The sequence below is a fragment of the Mobula hypostoma genome, chromosome 4 (genome assembly GCF_963921235.1).
Source record: "Mobula hypostoma chromosome 4, sMobHyp1.1, whole genome shotgun sequence".
Classification (NCBI taxonomy): domain Eukaryota; kingdom Metazoa; phylum Chordata; class Chondrichthyes; order Myliobatiformes; family Myliobatidae; genus Mobula; species Mobula hypostoma.
In genome coordinates, this window is record NC_086100.1 from 95656931 (window position 1) to 95674769 (window position 17839).

Sequence of the window (17839 nt, forward strand, 5' to 3'; positions counted from 1 at the left end):
ATGTCTCTGCACGTGTGTGTGAGTACGTGCACGTTTGTATGTGTACACGAGAGTGCATGGATGAGTGCGTGTAAGTGTGTGTTTGCTTGTGCACGTGTGAGTTTGTATATTTTTAGTGTGTGAATTAGTGTATGCAAGGATGCGTGTATGCACATATGTGATTGTATTTGTGTAGGCACATGGGGGGGTGTTATGACCGGCCTGCGCTAGCTCCTGTGTATTCAGCTGAGAAGTTATGCAGATGATGCACAATGCATGACCCTCCAGGTCCCCTCTCTGCGCTCTGACACAGAGTCCTCAACCTGCAAACATGGGTGGGGTGCCTGGGATATCCCACTGACGTTGTCAGCTTCCTCTCATATTGCTTAACACTTACCACTTTGACCAGAAAATGCATTACTACTGTCACGATGAGGCCACACTCAGGTTGGAGGAACAACACCTTGTATTCCGTCTGGGTAGCCTCCAACCTGATGGCATGAACATCGATTACTCGAACTTCTGGTAATGCCCCCCGCACCCCCTGTCCTTCACCATTTCCCATTCCCTTTTCCCTCTCTCAGCTTATCTCCTTGTCCACCCATCACCCCCCTCTGGTGCTCCTCCCTCTCCCCCTACCTTCCTTTCTTCCATGGTCTTCTGCCTCTTTCAGCAATCAATTTCCCAGGTCTGTACTTCATCCCTCCTCCTCCCGGTTTCAACTATCACCTTGTGTTTCTCTCTCCACTTCCCCACCTTTAAAATCTATTCCTCGGCTTTTTTCTCCAGTTCTGCAGAAGGATTTTGGCCTGAAATGTCGACTGTACTCTTTTCCATAGAAGCTGCTTGGCCTGCTGAGCTCCTCCAGCATTTTGTTGTGTGCTTCCAGCATCGGCAGATTTTCTCTTGTTTGTGATTAGACATCACTGTGTGACGTCCAAAGAAAACTAATTAAAAGTGTGTCACGGTATGAGTAGGAACAACTGTAAAGTCTGTTAGACCAGCACCATTAAAGTTCTGAGTATTTCAGATGATCAGAGTTTGAGCATTTCCGTACAGACCAAGTAGTTATTGTGACGTTATTGATCATTAACACCAGCAGGAGGGCTGTAAAAACGCAGCAGGTATTCACCTGTAAATATTGCAGTCACTTCCAGACATACAGAGCTGGGTATTGAAGTTTACATGTGCATTGCCAGAGTTTAGCATTTGTGTTAACAAAGTCATTAATGTTATATATTAACATGGTGGGTGGGAGACTGAGGTCTGGGTGCTCACATGGTGCAGTACCTTGATGTAATCTTTGCCCACAGGCATCTCTGCAGACCCTGCCACAACCGGGAGAAAGCAAAGCACCTTGGCCAGTACATCTGCCAGAAATGCCACCTGATCATTGACGAGCTGCCCCTGATGTACAAGAATGATCCATATCACCCTGATCATTTCAATTGCACCAACTGTGGGTGAGTTAGCACTGCGAACCGACCCATCATTTATAACACCCACTCGAAACACACAATCTTCACACTCATTGTCTTTGGTAGTTGAGTTAATCTAGTCTCGGTACATTCCCGTTGACTCCCTCCATGATCTCCCTTCACTCACCCACACACTCGGGGCAATTTACAGTAACAAATTAACCCAGCAACCTGCATGCCTTTAGGAAATGGGAGGGAAAGACGGGAAAAATCTGAGTGGTGACAGGGAGAAAGTGGCAACTGCTGAAAGGCAGCACTAGAGTTGAAGATTGAACCTGGGTCTTGGGAGTGTGTCACTGTGCAGCAGATCTCGAATGTTGTGAAACTACCAAAGGCTTGGCTCTCACTGTCTGTACTCTGCAGAAAGGAACTGACGGCCGAAGCACGGGAGCTGAAAGGGGAACTCTATTGCCTTCCCTGCCATGACAAGACGGGCATACCCATCTGTGGGGCGTGTCGAAGGCCAATTGAGGGGCGCGTTGTGAATGCCCTGGGGAAACAGTGGCATGTTGAGGTAGGTGACTGTAAATAGGATCTGTACAGTACGAACGCAGCCACCAGACCACAGGGGTCAGTCCAAACGCAGCCGCCAGACCAAAGGGGTCAGTCCGAACGCAGCCACCAGACCACAGGGGTCAGTCCGAACGCAGTCACCAGACCACAGGGGTCAGTCCAAACGCAGCCGCCAGACCAAAGGGGTCAGTCCGAACGCAGCCACCAGACCACAGGGGTCAGTCCGAACGCAGTCACCAGACCACAGGGGTCAGTCCGAACACAGTCACCAGGCCACAGGGGTCAGTCAGAACGCAGTCACCAGACCACAGGGGTCAGTCCAAACGCAGCCGCCAGACCAAAGGGGTCAGTCCGAACGCAGTCACCAGACCACAGGGGTCAGTCCAAACGCAGTCACCAGGCCACAGGGGTCAGTCAGAACGCAGTCACCAGAATACAGGGGACAGTCTGAATGGAGACAACAGACCAGAGGGGTCAGTCCGAACGCAGTCACCAGACCACAGAGGTCAGTCCAAACGCACTCACCAGAATACAGGGGTCAGTACAAACGCAGTACCAGAATACAGGAGTCAGTCCGAACGCAGTCACCAGAATACAGGAGTCAGTCCGAACGCAGTCTCCGGACCACAGGGGTCAGTCCGAACAGAGACACCAGACCACAGGGGTCAGTCCAAACACAGTCACCAGAATACAGGGGTCACTCTGAACGCAGTCACCACAATACAGGGGTCAGTCAGAACGCAGTCACCAGAATACAGGGGTCAGCCCGAATGCACTTGCCAGAATACAGGGGTCAGTCCGAACGCAGTCACCAGAGTACAGGGGTCAGTCCGAATGCGGTCACCAGAATACAGGGGTCAGTCCGAACGCAGTCACCAGAATACAGGGGTCAGTCCGAACGGAGACACCAGACCACAGGGGTCCTTCCAAACGCAGTCACCGGACCACAGGGATCAGACCAAACGCAGTCACCAGACCACAGGGGTCAGTCCAAACGCAGTCACCAGACCACAGAGGTCAGTCCAAACGCACTCACCAGAATACAGGGGTCAGTCCGAATGCAGTGACCAGAACACAGGGGTCAATCCGAACGCAGTCACCAGAATACAGGGGTCAGTCCGAAACGAGACACCAGACCACAGGGGTCAGTCCAAACGCAGTCACCAGACCACAGGGGTCAGTCCGAAGTCAGTCACCAGAATGTAGGGGTCAGTCCGAATGCACTCGCCAGAATACAGGCGTCAGTCTGAACGCAGTCAACAGAATACAGGGTTCAGTCCGAACGCAGTCACCAGACCACAGGGGTCAGTCCGAACACAGTCACCAGAATACAGGGGTCAGTCTGAACGCAGTCACCACAATACAGGGGTCAGTCAGAACGCAGTCACCAGAATACAGGGGTCAGCCCGAATGCACTTGCCAGAATACAGGGGTCAGTCCGAACGCAGTCACCAGAGTACAGGGGTCAGTCCGAATGCGGTCACCAGAATACAGGGGTCAGTCCGAACGCAGCCAGCAGACCACAGGGGTCAGTCCGAACGGAGACACCAGACCACGGGGGTCCTTCCAAACGCAGTCACCGGACCACAGAGGTCAGTCCAAACGCAGTCACCAGAATACAGGGGTCAGTCCGAACGGAGACACCAGACCACAGGGGTCCTTCCAAACGCAGTAACCGGACCACAGAGGTCAGTCCAAACGCAGTCACCAGAATACAGGGGTCAGTCCGAAAGGAGACACCAGACCACAGGGCCAGTCCAAACGCAGTCACCAAACCACAGGGGTCAGTCCGAAGTCAGTCACCAGAATGTAGGGGTCAGTTCGAATGCACTCGCCAGAATACAGGGGTCAGTCCGAACGCAGTCACCAGAATACAAGTGTCATTCCGCACGCAGTCACCAGAATACAGGGTTCAGTCCGAACGCAGGCACCAGACCAGAGGGGTCAGTCCGAATGCAGTCAACAGACCACAGGGGTCAGTCCAAACGCAGCCGCCAGACCAAAGGGGTCAGTCCGAACGCAGTCACCAGACCACAGGGGTCAGTCCAAACGCAGTCACCAGGCCACAGGGGTCAGTCAGAACGCAGTCACCAGAATACAGGGGACAGTCTGAATGGAGACAACAGACCAGAGGGGTCAGTCCGAACGCAGTCACCAGACCACAGAGGTCAGTCCAAATGCACTCACCAGAATACAGGGGTCAGTACAAACGCAGTACCAGAATACAGGAGTCAGTCCGAACGCAGTCACCAGAATACAGCAGTCAGTTCGAACGCAGTCTCCGGACCACAGGGGTCAGTCCGAACAGAGACACCAGACCACAGGGGTCAGTCCAAACACAGTCACCAGAATACAGGGGTCACTCTGAATGCAGTCACCACAATACAGGGGTCAGTCAGAACGCAGTCACCAGAATACAGGGGTCAGCCCGAATGCACTTGCCAGAATACAGGGGTCAGTCCGAACGCAGTCACCAGAGTACAGGGGTCAGTCCGAATGCGGTCACCAGAATACAGGGGTCAGTCCGAACGCAGTCACCAGAATACAGGGGTCAGTCCGAACGGAGACACCAGACCACAGGGGTCCTTCCAAACGCAGTCACCGGACCACAGGGATCAGACCAAACGCAGTCACCAGACCACAGGGGTCAGTCCAAACGCAGTCACCAGACCACAAAGGTCAGTCCAAACGCACTCACCAGAATACAGGGGTCAGTCCGAATGCAGTGACCAGAACACAGGGGTCAATCCGAACGCAGTCACCAGAATACAGGGGTCAGTCCGAAACGAGACACCAGACCACAGGGGTCAGTCCAAACGCAGTCACCAGACCACAGGGGTCAGTCCGAAGTCAGTCACCAGAATGTAGGGGTCAGTCCGAATGCACTCGCCAGAATACAGGCGTCAGTCTGAACGCAGTCAACAGAATACAGGGTTCAGTCCGAACGCAGTCACCAGACCACAGGGGTCAGTCCGAACACAGTCACCAGACCACAGGGGTCAGTCTGAACGCAGTCACCACAATACAGGGGTCAGTCAGAACGCAGTCACCAGAATACAGGGGTCAGCCCGAATGCACTTGCCAGAATACAGGGGTCAGTCCGAACGCAGTCACCAGAGTACAGGGGTCAGTCCGAATGCGGTCACCAGAATACAGGGGTCAGTCCGAACGCAGCCAGCAGACCACAGGGGTCAGTCCAAACGGAGACACCAGACCACGGGGGTCCTTCCAAACGCAGTCACCGGACCACAGAGGTCAGTCCAAACGCAGTCACCAGAATACAGGGGTCAGTCCGAACGGAGACCCCAGACCACAGGGGTCCTTCCAAACGCAGTAACCGGACCACAGAGGTCAGTCCAAACGCAGTCACCAGAATACAGGGGTCAGTCCGAAAGGAGACACCAGACCACAGGGCCAGTCCAAACGCAGTCACCAAACCACAGGGGTCAGTCCGAAGTCAGTCACCAGAATGTAGGGGTCAGTTCGAATGGACTCGCCAGAATACAGGGGTCAGTCCGAACGCAGTCACCAGAATACAAGTGTCATTCCGCACGCAGTCACCAGAATACAGGGTTCAGTCCGAACGCAGGCACCAGACCAGAGGGGTCAGTCCGAACGCAGTCAACAGACCACAGGGGTCAGTCCAAACACAGTCACCAGAATACAGGGGTCAGTCTGAACGCAGTCACCACAATACAGGGGTCAGTCCGAACGCAGTCACACAACCACAGGGGTCAGTCAGAACGCAGTCACCAGAATACAGGGGTCAGGCCAAACGCAGTCACCAGGCCACAGGGGTGAGTCCGAAGGCAGTCACCAGACCACAGGGGTCAGTCCGAACGCAGTCACCAGAGTACAGGGGTCAGTCCGAATGCAGTGAACAGTATACAGGGGTCAGTCCGAATGCAGCCACCAGAATACAGGGTTCAGTCCGAACGCAGTCACCAGAATACAGGGGTCAGTCCGAAAGGAGACACCAGACCACAGGGGTCAGTCCGAACGCAATCACCAGACCACATGGGTCAATCAGAATGCAGTAACCAGACCACAGGGGTCAGTCCGACTGCTGTCACCAGACCACAGGGGTCAGTCCGAACGCAGTCACTAGACCACAGGGGTCAGTCTGAAGGCAGTCACAGGAATACAGGGGTCTCTAGAAATGCAGTCACTAGAGTACAGGGATCAGTCCGAATGCAGTCACCAGAATACAGGGGTCAGTCCGATTGCAGCCAGCAGAACACAGGGGTCAGTCCGAATGCAGTCACCAGAATACAGGGGTAGTCCGAACGCAGCTGCCAGACCACAGGGATCAGTGCAAATGCACTCGCCAGAATACAAGAGTCAGTCCGAACGCAGTACCAGAATACAGGGGTCAGTCCGAACGTAGTCACCAGACCAGAGGGGTCAGTCCGAACGCAGTCAACAGACCACAGGGGTCAGTCCAAACACAGTCACCAGAATACAGGGGTCAGTCTGAACGCAGTCACCACAATACAGGGGTCAGTCAGAACGCAGTCACCAGAATACAGGGGTCAGCCCGAATGCACTTGCCAGAATACAGGGGTCAGTCCGAACGCAGTCACCAGAGTACAGGGGTCAGTCCGAATGCGGTCACCAGAATACAGGGGTCAGTCCGAACGCAGCCAGCAGACCACAGGGGTCAGTCCAAACGGAGACACCAGACCACGGGGGTCCTTCCAAACGCAGTCACCGGACCACAGAGGTCAGTCCAAACGCAGTCACCAGAATACAGGGGTCAGTCCGAACGGAGACACCAGACCACAGGGGTCCTTCCAAACGCAGTAACCGGACCACAGAGGTCAGTCCAAACGCAGTCACCAGAATACAGGGGTCAGTCCGAAAGGAGACACCAGACCACAGGGCCAGTCCAAACGCAGTCACCAAACCACAGGGGTCAGTCCGAAGTCAGTCACCAGAATGTAGGGGTCAGTCCGAATGCACTCGCCAGAATACAGGCGTCAGTCTGAACGCAGTCAACAGAATACAGGGTTCAGTCCGAACGCAGTCACCAGACCACAGGGGTCAGTCCGAACACAGTCACCAGAATACAGGGGTCAGTCTGAACGCAGTCACCACAATACAGGGGTCAGTCAGAACGCAGTCACCAGAATACAGGGGTCAGCCCGAATGCACTTGCCAGAATACAGGGGTCAGTCCGAACGCAGTCACCAGAGTACAGGGGTCAGTCCGAATGCGGTCACCAGAATACAGGGGTCAGTCCGAACGCAGCCAGCAGACCACAGGGGTCAGTCCAAACGGAGACACCAGACCACGGGGGTCCTTCCAAACGCAGTCACCGGACCACAGAGGTCAGTCCAAACGCAGTCACCAGAATACAGGGGTCAGTCCGAACGGAGACACCAGACCACAGGGGTCCTTCCAAACGCAGTAACCGGACCACAGAGGTCAGTCCAAACGCAGTCACCAGAATACAGGGGTCAGTCCGAAAGGAGACACCAGACCACAGGGCCAGTCCAAACGCAGTCACCAAACCACAGGGGTCAGTCCGAAGTCAGTCACCAGAATGTAGGGGTCAGTTCGAATGCACTCGCCAGAATACAGGGGTCAGTCCGAACGCAGTCACCAGAATACAAGTGTCATTCCGCACGCAGTCACCAGAATACAGGGTTCAGTCCGAACGCAGGCACCAGACCAGAGGGGTCAGTCCGAATGCAGTCAACAGACCACAGGGGTCAGTCCAAACGCAGCCGCCAGACCAAAGGGGTCAGTCCGAACGCAGTCACCAGACCACAGGGGTCAGTCCAAACGCAGTCACCAGGCCACAGGGGTCAGTCAGAACGCAGTCACCAGAATACAGGGGACAGTCTGAATGGAGACAACAGACCAGAGGGGTCAGTCCGAACGCAGTCACCAGACCACAGAGGTCAGTCCAAATGCACTCACCAGAATACAGGGGTCAGTACAAACGCAGTACCAGAATACAGGAGTCAGTCCGAACGCAGTCACCAGAATACAGCAGTCAGTTCGAACGCAGTCTCCGGACCACAGGGGTCAGTCCGAACAGAGACACCAGACCACAGGGGTCAGTCCAAACACAGTCACCAGAATACAGGGGTCACTCTGAATGCAGTCACCACAATACAGGGGTCAGTCAGAACGCAGTCACCAGAATACAGGGGTCAGCCCGAATGCACTTGCCAGAATACAGGGGTCAGTCCGAACGCAGTCACCAGAGTACAGGGGTCAGTCCGAATGCGGTCACCAGAATACAGGGGTCAGTCCGAACGCAGTCACCAGAATACAGGGGTCAGTCCGAACGGAGACACCAGACCACAGGGGTCCTTCCAAACGCAGTCACCGGACCACAGGGATCAGACCAAACGCAGTCACCAGACCACAGGGGTCAGTCCAAACGCAGTCACCAGACCACAAAGGTCAGTCCAAACGCACTCACCAGAATACAGGGGTCAGTCCGAATGCAGTGACCAGAACACAGGGGTCAATCCGAACGCAGTCACCAGAATACAGGGGTCAGTCCGAAACGAGACACCAGACCACAGGGGTCAGTCCAAACGCAGTCACCAGACCACAGGGGTCAGTCCGAAGTCAGTCACCAGAATGTAGGGGTCAGTCCGAATGCACTCGCCAGAATACAGGCGTCAGTCTGAACGCAGTCAACAGAATACAGGGTTCAGTCCGAACGCAGTCACCAGACCACAGGGGTCAGTCCGAACACAGTCACCAGACCACAGGGGTCAGTCTGAACGCAGTCACCACAATACAGGGGTCAGTCAGAACGCAGTCACCAGAATACAGGGGTCAGCCCGAATGCACTGCCCAGAATACAGGGGTCAGTCCGAACGCAGTCACCAGAGTACAGGGGTCAGTCCGAATGCGGTCACCAGAATACAGGGGTCAGTCCGAACGCAGCCAGCAGACCACAGGGGTCAGTCCAAACGGAGACACCAGACCACGGGGGTCCTTCCAAACGCAGTCACCGGACCACAGAGGTCAGTCCAAACGCAGTCACCAGAATACAGGGGTCAGTCCGAACGGAGACCCCAGACCACAGGGGTCCTTCCAAACGCAGTAACCGGACCACAGAGGTCAGTCCAAACGCAGTCACCAGAATACAGGGGTCAGTCCGAAAGGAGACACCAGACCACAGGGCCAGTCCAAACGCAGTCACCAAACCACAGGGGTCAGTCCGAAGTCAGTCACCAGAATGTAGGGGTCAGTTCGAATGGACTCGCCAGAATACAGGGGTCAGTCCGAACGCAGTCACCAGAATACAAGTGTCATTCCGCACGCAGTCACCAGAATACAGGGTTCAGTCCGAACGCAGGCACCAGACCAGAGGGGTCAGTCCGAACGCAGTCAACAGACCACAGGGGTCAGTCCAAACACAGTCACCAGAATACAGGGGTCAGTCTGAACGCAGTCACCACAATACAGGGGTCAGTCCGAACGCAGTCACAACACCACAGGGGTCAGTCAGAACGCAGTCACCAGAATACAGGGGTCAGGCCAAACGCAGTCACCAGGCCACAGGGGTGAGTCCGAAGGCAGTCACCAGACCACAGGGGTCAGTCCGAACGCAGTCACCAGAGTACAGGGGTCAGTCCGAATGCAGTGAACAGTATACAGGGGTCAGTCCGAATGCAGCCACCAGAATACAGGGTTCAGTCCGAACGCAGTCACCAGAATACAGGGGTCAGTCCGAAAGGAGACACCAGACCACAGGGGTCAGTCCGAACGCAATCACCAGACCACATGGGTCAATCAGAATGCAGTAACCAGACCACAGGGGTCAGTCCGACTGCTGTCACCAGACCACAGGGGTCAGTCCGAACGCAGTCACTAGACCACAGGGGTCAGTCTGAAGGCAGTCACAGGAATACAGGGGTCTCTAGAAATGCAGTCACTAGAGTACAGGGATCAGTCCGAATGCAGTCACCAGAATACAGGGGTCAGTCCGATTGCAGCCAGCAGAACACAGGAGTCAGTCCGAACGCATTCACCAGAATACAGGGGTCAGTCCGAACGCAGCTGCCAGACCACAGGGATCAGTGCAAATGCACTCGCCAGAATACAGGGGTCAGTCCGAACGTAGTCACCAGACCAGAGGGGTCAGTCTGAACGCAGTCAAAACACCAGAAGGGTCAATCCGAATGCAGTCACCAGACCACAGGGGTCAGTCCGAATGCAGTCACCAGAATACAGGGGTCAGTCCGAATGGAGACACCACACCACAGGGGTCAGTCCGAACGCAGTCACCAGACCACAGGGGTCAGTCCGAACGCAGTCACCAGACCACAGTGGTCAGTCCGAAGGCAGTCACCAAAATACAGGATCAGTCCAAACGCAGTCACTAGAATACAGGGGTCAGTCCGAATGCAGTCACCAGAATACAGGGGTCAGTCCCAACGCAGCCAGCAGACCACAGGAATCAGTCCGGGATCATTCACCAGAATACAAGGGTGTTCCGAACGCAGCCGCCAGACCAAAGGGTAAGTCCGAACGAACTCGCCAGAATACAGTGGTCAGTCCGAACGCAGTACCAGAATACAGGGGTTAGTCCAAACGCAGTCACCAGAATACAGCGATCCGTCTGAACGCAGTTACCAGAATACAGGGTTCAGTTGCAACGCAGTCTCCAGACCACAGAGGTCAGTCCGAACGTAGTCAGCAGACTACGGGGGTCTCTCCGAAAGCAGTCATCAGACCACCGGGGTCAGTCCGAACGCAGTAACCAGAATACACGGTTCAGTCCGAACGCAGTCACCAGAATACAGGGGTCAGTCCGAACGCAGTCACCAGACCACAGGGGTCAGTCCGAAGGCAGTCACAGGAATACAGGGGTCAGTACAAACGCAGTCACTAGAGTACAGGGGTCAGTCCGAATGCAGTCACCAGAATACAGGGGTCAGTCCGATTGCAGCCAGCAGACCACAGGACTCAGTCCGAACGCACTCGCCAGAATACAAGAGTCAGTCCGAATGAAGTACCAGAATACAAGGGTCAGTCCGAACGCAGTCACCAGAATACAGGGGTCAGTCCGAACGCAGCCGCAAGACCACAGGGGTCAGTCCGAACGCACTCGCCAGAATACAAGAGTCAGTCCGAATGCAGTACCAGAATACAAGGGTCAGTCCGAACGCAGTCACCAGAATACAGGGGTCAGTCCGAACGCAGTCACCAGACCACAGGGGTCAGTCCGAAGGCAGTCACAGGAATACAGGGGTCTGTGCAAACCTAGTCACTAGAGTACAGGGGTCAGTCCGAATGCAGTCACCAGAATACAGGGGTCAGTCCGAATGCACTCGCCAGAATACAAGAATCAGTCCGAACGCAGTACCAGAATACAGGGGGCAGTCCAAACGGAACCACCAGACCACAGGGGTCCGTCATGAATGCAGTACCAGACGACTGGGGTCCGTCCGAACGCAGTCACCAGACCACGGGGGCCAGTCAGAATGCAGTCACCAGAATACACAGGTCAGTCCGAACGCAGTCACCAGAATACAGGGGTCAGTCCAAACTGAGCCACCAGACCACACATAGTCAGTCCGAACGCAGTCACCAGAACACAGGGCACAGTCTGAACGCAATCACCAGACCACAGGGGTCAGTCCGAAGGCAGTCACGGGAATCAGGGGTCAGTACAAACGCAGTCACTAGAATACAGGGGTCAGTCCGAATGCAGTCACCAGAATACAGGGGTCAGTCCGAACGCAGCTGCCAGACCACAGGGATCAGTCCAAATGCACTCGCCAGAATACAAGAGTCAGTCCGAACGCAGTACCAGAATACAGGGGTCAGTCCGAACGGAGACACCAGACCACGGGGGTCCTTCCAAACGCAGTCACCGGACCACAGAGGTCAGTCCAAACGCAGTCACCAGAATACAGGGGTCAGTCCGAACGGAGACACCAGACCACAGGGGTCCTTCCAAACGCAGTCACCGGACCACAGAGGTCAGTCCAAACGCAGTCACCAGAATACAGGGGTCAGTCCGAAAGGAGACACCAGACCACAGGGCCAGTCCAAACGCAGTCACCAAACCACAGGGGTCAGTCCGAAGTCAGTCACCAGAATGTAGGGGTCAGTCCGAACGCAGCCACCAGAATACAAGTGTCATTCTGCACGCAGTCACCAGAATACAGGGTTCAGTCCGAACGCAGTCACCAGACCAGAGGGGTCAGTCCGAACGCAGTCAACAGACCACAGGGGTCAGTCCAAACACAGTCACCAGAATACAGGGGTCAGTCTGAACGCAGTCACCACAATACAGGGGTCAGTCCGAACGCAGTCACAAGACCACAGGGGTCAGTCAGAACGCAGTCACCAGAATACAGGGGTCAGGCCAAACGCAGTCACCAGGTCACAGGGGTGAGTCCGAAGGCAGTCACCAGACCACAGGGGTCAGTCCGAACGCAGTCACCAGAATACAGGGGTCAGTCTGAACGCAGTCACCACAATACAGGGGTCAGTCCGAACGCAGTCACAAGACCACAGGGGTCAGTCAGAACGCAGTCACCAGAATACAGGGGTCAGGCCAAACGCAGTCACCAGGCCACAGGGGTGAGTCCGAAGGCAGTCACCAGAGTACAGGGGTCAGTCCGAAAGGAGACACCAGACCACAGGGGTCAGTCCGAACGGAGACACCAGACCACGGGGGTCCTTCCAAACGCAGTCACCGGACCACAGAGGTCAGTCCAAACGCAGTCACCAGAATACAGGGGTCAGTCCGAACGGAGACACCAGACCACAGGGGTCCTTCCAAACGCAGTAACCGGACCACAGAGGTCAGTCCAAACGCAGTCACCAGAATACAGGGGTCAGTCCGAAAGGAGACACCAGACCACAGGGCCAGTCCAAACGCAGTCACCAAACCACAGGGGTCAGTCCGAAGTCAGTCACCAGAATGTAGGGGTCAGTTCGAATGCACTCGCCAGAATACAGGGGTCAGTCCGAACGCAGTCACCAGAATACAAGTGTCATTCCGCACGCAGTCACCAGAATACAGGGTTCAGTCCGAACGCAGGCACCAGACCAGAGGGGTCAGTCCGAACGCAGTCAACAGACCACAGGGGTCAGTCCAAACACAGTCACCAGAATACAGGGGTCAGTCTGAACGCAGTCACCACAATACAGGGGTCAGTCCGAACGCAGTCACAAGACGACAGGGGTCAGTCCGAACGCAGTCACAAGACCACAGGGGTCAGTCAGAACGCAGTCACCAGAATACAGGGGTCAGGCCAAACGCAGTCACCAGGCCACAGGGGGGAGTCCGAAGGCAGTCACCAGACCACAGGGGTCAGTCCGAACACAGTCACCAGAATACAGGGGTCAGTCTGAACGCAGTCACCACAATACAGGGGTCAGTCCGAACGCAGTCACAAGACCACAGGGGTCAGTCAGAACGCAGTCACCAGAATACAGGGGTCAGGCCAAACGCAGTCACCAGGCCACAGGGGTGAGTCCGAAGGCAGTCACCAGACCACAGGGGTCAGTCCGAACGCAGTCACCAGAGTACAGGGGTCAGTCCGAATGCAGTGAACAGTATACAGGGGTCAGTCCGAATGCAGCCACCAGAATACAGGGTTCAGTCCGAACGCAGTCACCAGAATACAGGGGTCAGTCCGAAAGGAGACACCAGACCACAGGGGTCAGTCCGAACGCAATCACCAGACCACATGGGTCAATCAGAATGCAGTAACCAGACCACAGGGGTCAGTCCGACTGCTGTCACCAGACCACAGGGGTCAGTCCGAACGCAGTCACTAGACCACAGGGGTCAGTCTGAAGGCAGTCACAGGAATACAGGGGTCTCTAGAAATGCAGTCACTAGAGTACAGGGATCAGTCCGAATGCAGTCACCAGAATACAGGGGTCAGTCCGATTGCAGCCAGCAGAACACAGGGGTCAGTCCGAATGCAGTCACCAGAATACAGGGGTAGTCCGAACGCAGCTGCCAGACCACAGGGATCAGTGCAAATGCACTCGCCAGAATACAAGAGTCAGTCCGAACGCAGTACCAGAATACAGGGGTCAGTCCGAACGTAGTCACCAGACCAGAGGGGTCAGTCCGAACGCAGTCAACAGACCACAGGGGTCAGTCCAAACACAGTCACCAGAATACAGGGGTCAGTCTGAACGCAGTCACCACAATACAGGGGTCAGTCCGAACGCAGTCACAAGACGACAGGGGTCAGTCCGAACGCAGTCACAAGACCACAGGGGTCAGTCAGAACGCAGTCACCAGAATACAGGGGTCAGGCCAAACGCAGTCACCAGGCCACAGGGGGGAGTCCGAAGGCAGTCACCAGACCACAGGGGTCAGTCCGAACACAGTCACCAGAATACAGGGGTCAGTCTGAACGCAGTCACCACAATACAGGGGTCAGTCCGAACGCAGTCACAAGACCACAGGGGTCAGTCAGAACGCAGTCACCAGAATACAGGGGTCAGTCCGAACGCAGTCACCAGACCACAGGGGTCAGTCCGAAGGCAGTCACCAGAGTACAGGGGTCAGTCCGAATGCAGTGAACAGTATACAGGGGTCAGTCCGAATGCAGCCACCAGAATACAGGGTTCAGTCCGAACGCAGTCACCAGAATACAGGGGTCAGTCCGAAAGGAGACACCAGACCACAGGGGTCAGTCCGAACGCAATCACCAGACCACATGGGTCAATCAGAATGCAGTAACCAGACCACAGGGGTCAGTCCGACTGCTGTCACCAGACCACAGGGGTCAGTCCGAACGCAGTCACTAGACCACAGGGGTCAGTCTGAAGGCAGTCACAGGAATACAGGGGTCTCTAGAAATGCAGTCACTAGAGTACAGGGATCAGTCCGAATGCAGTCACCAGAATACAGGGGTCAGTCCGATTGCAGCCAGCAGAACACAGGGGTCAGTCCGAATGCAGTCACCAGAATACAGGGGTAGTCCGAACGCAGCTGCCAGACCACAGGGATCAGTGCAAATGCACTCGCCAGAATACAAGAGTCAGTCCGAACGCAGTACCAGAATACAGGGGTCAGTCCGAACGTAGTCACCAGACCAGAGGGGTCAGTCCGAACGCAGTCAAAACACCAGAGGGGTCAGTCCGAACGCAGTCACCAGACCACAGGGGTCAGTCCGAACGCAGTCACCAGACCACAGGGGTCAGTCCGAAGGCAGTCACCAGAATACAGGATCAGTCCAAACGCAGTCACTAGAATACAGGGGTCAGTCCGAATGCAGTCACCAGAATACAGGGGTCAGTCCCAACGCAGCCAGCAGACCACAGGAATCAGTCCGGACTGATTCACCAGAATACAGGGGTGTTCCGAACGCAGCCGCCAGACCAAAGGGTAAGTCCGAACGAACTCGCCAGAATACAGTGGTCAGTCCGAACGCAGTACCAGAATACAGGGGTTAGTCCAAACGCAGTCACCAGAATACAGCGATCCATCTGAACGCAGTTACCAGAATACAGGGTTCAGTTGAAACGCAGTCTCCAGACCACAGAGGTCAGTCCGAACGCAGTCAGCAGACGACGGGGGTCTCTCCGAAAGCAGTCATCAGACCACCGGGGTCAGTCCGAACGCAGTACCAGAATACAGGGGTCAGTCCGAACGCAGTCACCAGAATACAGGAGTCAGTCCGAACGCAGTCTCCAGACCACAGGGGTCAGTCCGAAGGCAGTCACAGGAATACAGGGGTCAGTACAAACGCAGTCACTAGAGTACAGGGGTCAGTCCGAATGCAGTCACCAGAATACAGGGGTCAGTCCGATTGCAGCCAGCAGACCACAGGACTCAGTCCGAACGCACTCGCCAGAATACAAGAGTCAGTCCGAATGAAGTACCAGAATACAAGGGTCAGTCCGAACGCAGTCACCAGAATACAGGGGTCAGTCCGAACGCAGCCGCAAGACCACAGGGGTCAGTCCGAACGCACTCGCCAGAATACAAGAGTCAGTCCGAATGAAGTACCAGAATACAAGGGTCAGTCCGAACGCAGTCACCAGAATACAGGGGTCAGTCCGAACGCAGTCACCAGACCACAGGGGTCAGTCCGAAGGCAGTCACAGGAATACAGGGGTCTGTGCAAACCTAGTCACTAGAGTACAGGGGTCAGTCCGAATGCAGTCACCAGAATACAGGGGTCAGTCCGAATGCACTCGCCAGAATACAAGAATCAGTCCGAACGCAGTACCAGAATACAGGGGGCAGTCCAAACGGAACCACCAGACCACAGGGGTCCGTCATGAATGCAGTACCAGACGACTGGGGTCCGTCCGAACGCAGTCACCAGACCACGGGGGCCAGTCAGAATGCAGTCACCAGAATACACAGGTCAGTCCGAACGCAGTCACCAGAATACAGGGGTCAGTCCAAACTGAGCCACCAGACCACACATAGTCAGTCCGAACGCAGTCACCAGAATACAGGGCTCAGTCTGAACGCAATCACCAGACCACAGGGGTCAGTCCGAAGGCAGTCACAGGAATCAGGGGTCAGTACAAATGCAGTCACCAGAATACAGGGGTCAGTCCGAACGCAGCTGCCAGACCACAGGGATCAGTCCAAATGCACTCGCCAGAATACAAGAGTCAGTCCGAACGCAGTACCAGAATACAGGGGTCAGTCCGAACGGAGACACCAGACCACGGGGGTCCTTCCAAACGCAGTCACCGGACCACAGAGGTCAGTCCAAACGCAGTCACCAGAATACAGGGGTCAGTCCGAACGGAGACACCAGACCACAGGGGTCCTTCCAAACGCAGTCACCGGACCACAGAGGTCAGTCCAAACGCAGTCACCAGAATACAGGGGTCAGTCCGAAAGGAGACACCAGACCACAGGGCCAGTCCAAACGCAGTCACCAAACCACAGGGGTCAGTCCGAAGTCAGTCACCAGAATGTAGGGGTCAGTCCGAACGCAGTCACCAGAATACAAGTGTCATTCCGCACGCAGTCACCAGAATACAGGGTTCAGTCCGAACGCAGTCACCAGACCAGAGGGGTCAGTCCGAACGCAGTCAACAGACCACAGGGGTCAGTCCAAACACAGTCACCAGAATACAGGGGTCAGTCTGAACGCAGTCACCACAATACAGGGGTCAGTCCGAACGCAGTCACAAGACCACAGGGGTCAGTCAGAACGCAGTCACCAGAATACAGGGGTCAGGCCAAACGCAGTCACCAGATCACAGGGGTGAGTCCGAAGGCAGTCACCAGACCACAGGGGTCAGTCCGAACGCAGTCACCAGAATACAGGGGTCAGTCTGAACGCAGTCACCACAATACAGGGGTCAGTCCGAACGCAGTCACAAGACCACAGGGGTCAGTCAGAACGCAGTCACCAGAATACAGGGGTCAGGCCAAACGCAGTCACCAGGCCACAGGGGTGAGTCCGAAGGCAGTCACCAGAGTACAGGGGTCAGTCCGAAAGGAGACACCAGACCACAGGGGTCAGTCCGAACGCAGTCACCAGAATACAGCGGTCAGGCCAAACGCAGTCACCAGGCCACAGGGGTGAGTCCGAAGGCAGTCACCAGAGTACAGGGGTCAGTCCGAAAGGAGACACCAGACCACAGGGGTCAGTCCGAAAGCAGTCACCAGAATACAGGGGTCAGTCCGAATGCAGTCACCAGAATACAGGGGTCAGTCCGATTGCAGCCAGCAGACCACAGGGGTCAGTCCGAACGCAGTCACAAGACCACAGGGGTCAGTCAGAACGCAGTCACCAGAATACAGGGGTCAGGCCAAACGCAGTCACCAGGCCACAGGGGTGAGTCCGAAGGCAGTCACCAGAGTACAGGGGTCAGTCCGAAAGGAGACACCAGACCACAGGGGTCAGTCCGAACGCAGTCACCAGAATACAGGGGTCAGG

General features: G+C 55.5%; 1 protein-coding gene across 2 annotated transcripts in view; it reads left to right on the forward strand.

Annotated features, from left to right (window-relative positions):
- Nucleotides 1-17839, forward strand: part of LOC134345475 (LIM and senescent cell antigen-like-containing domain protein 1) — a 291120-nt gene that overhangs the window by 189125 nt on the left and 84156 nt on the right. For both annotated transcript variants that reach the window (XM_063046183.1, XM_063046182.1), the window contains exons 5-6: nucleotides 1293-1442; nucleotides 1821-1971. In XM_063046183.1, the coding sequence (XP_062902253.1) occupies nucleotides 1293-1442; nucleotides 1821-1971 (301 nt within the window). The remainder of the gene's footprint in view (nucleotides 1-1292; nucleotides 1443-1820; nucleotides 1972-17839) is intronic.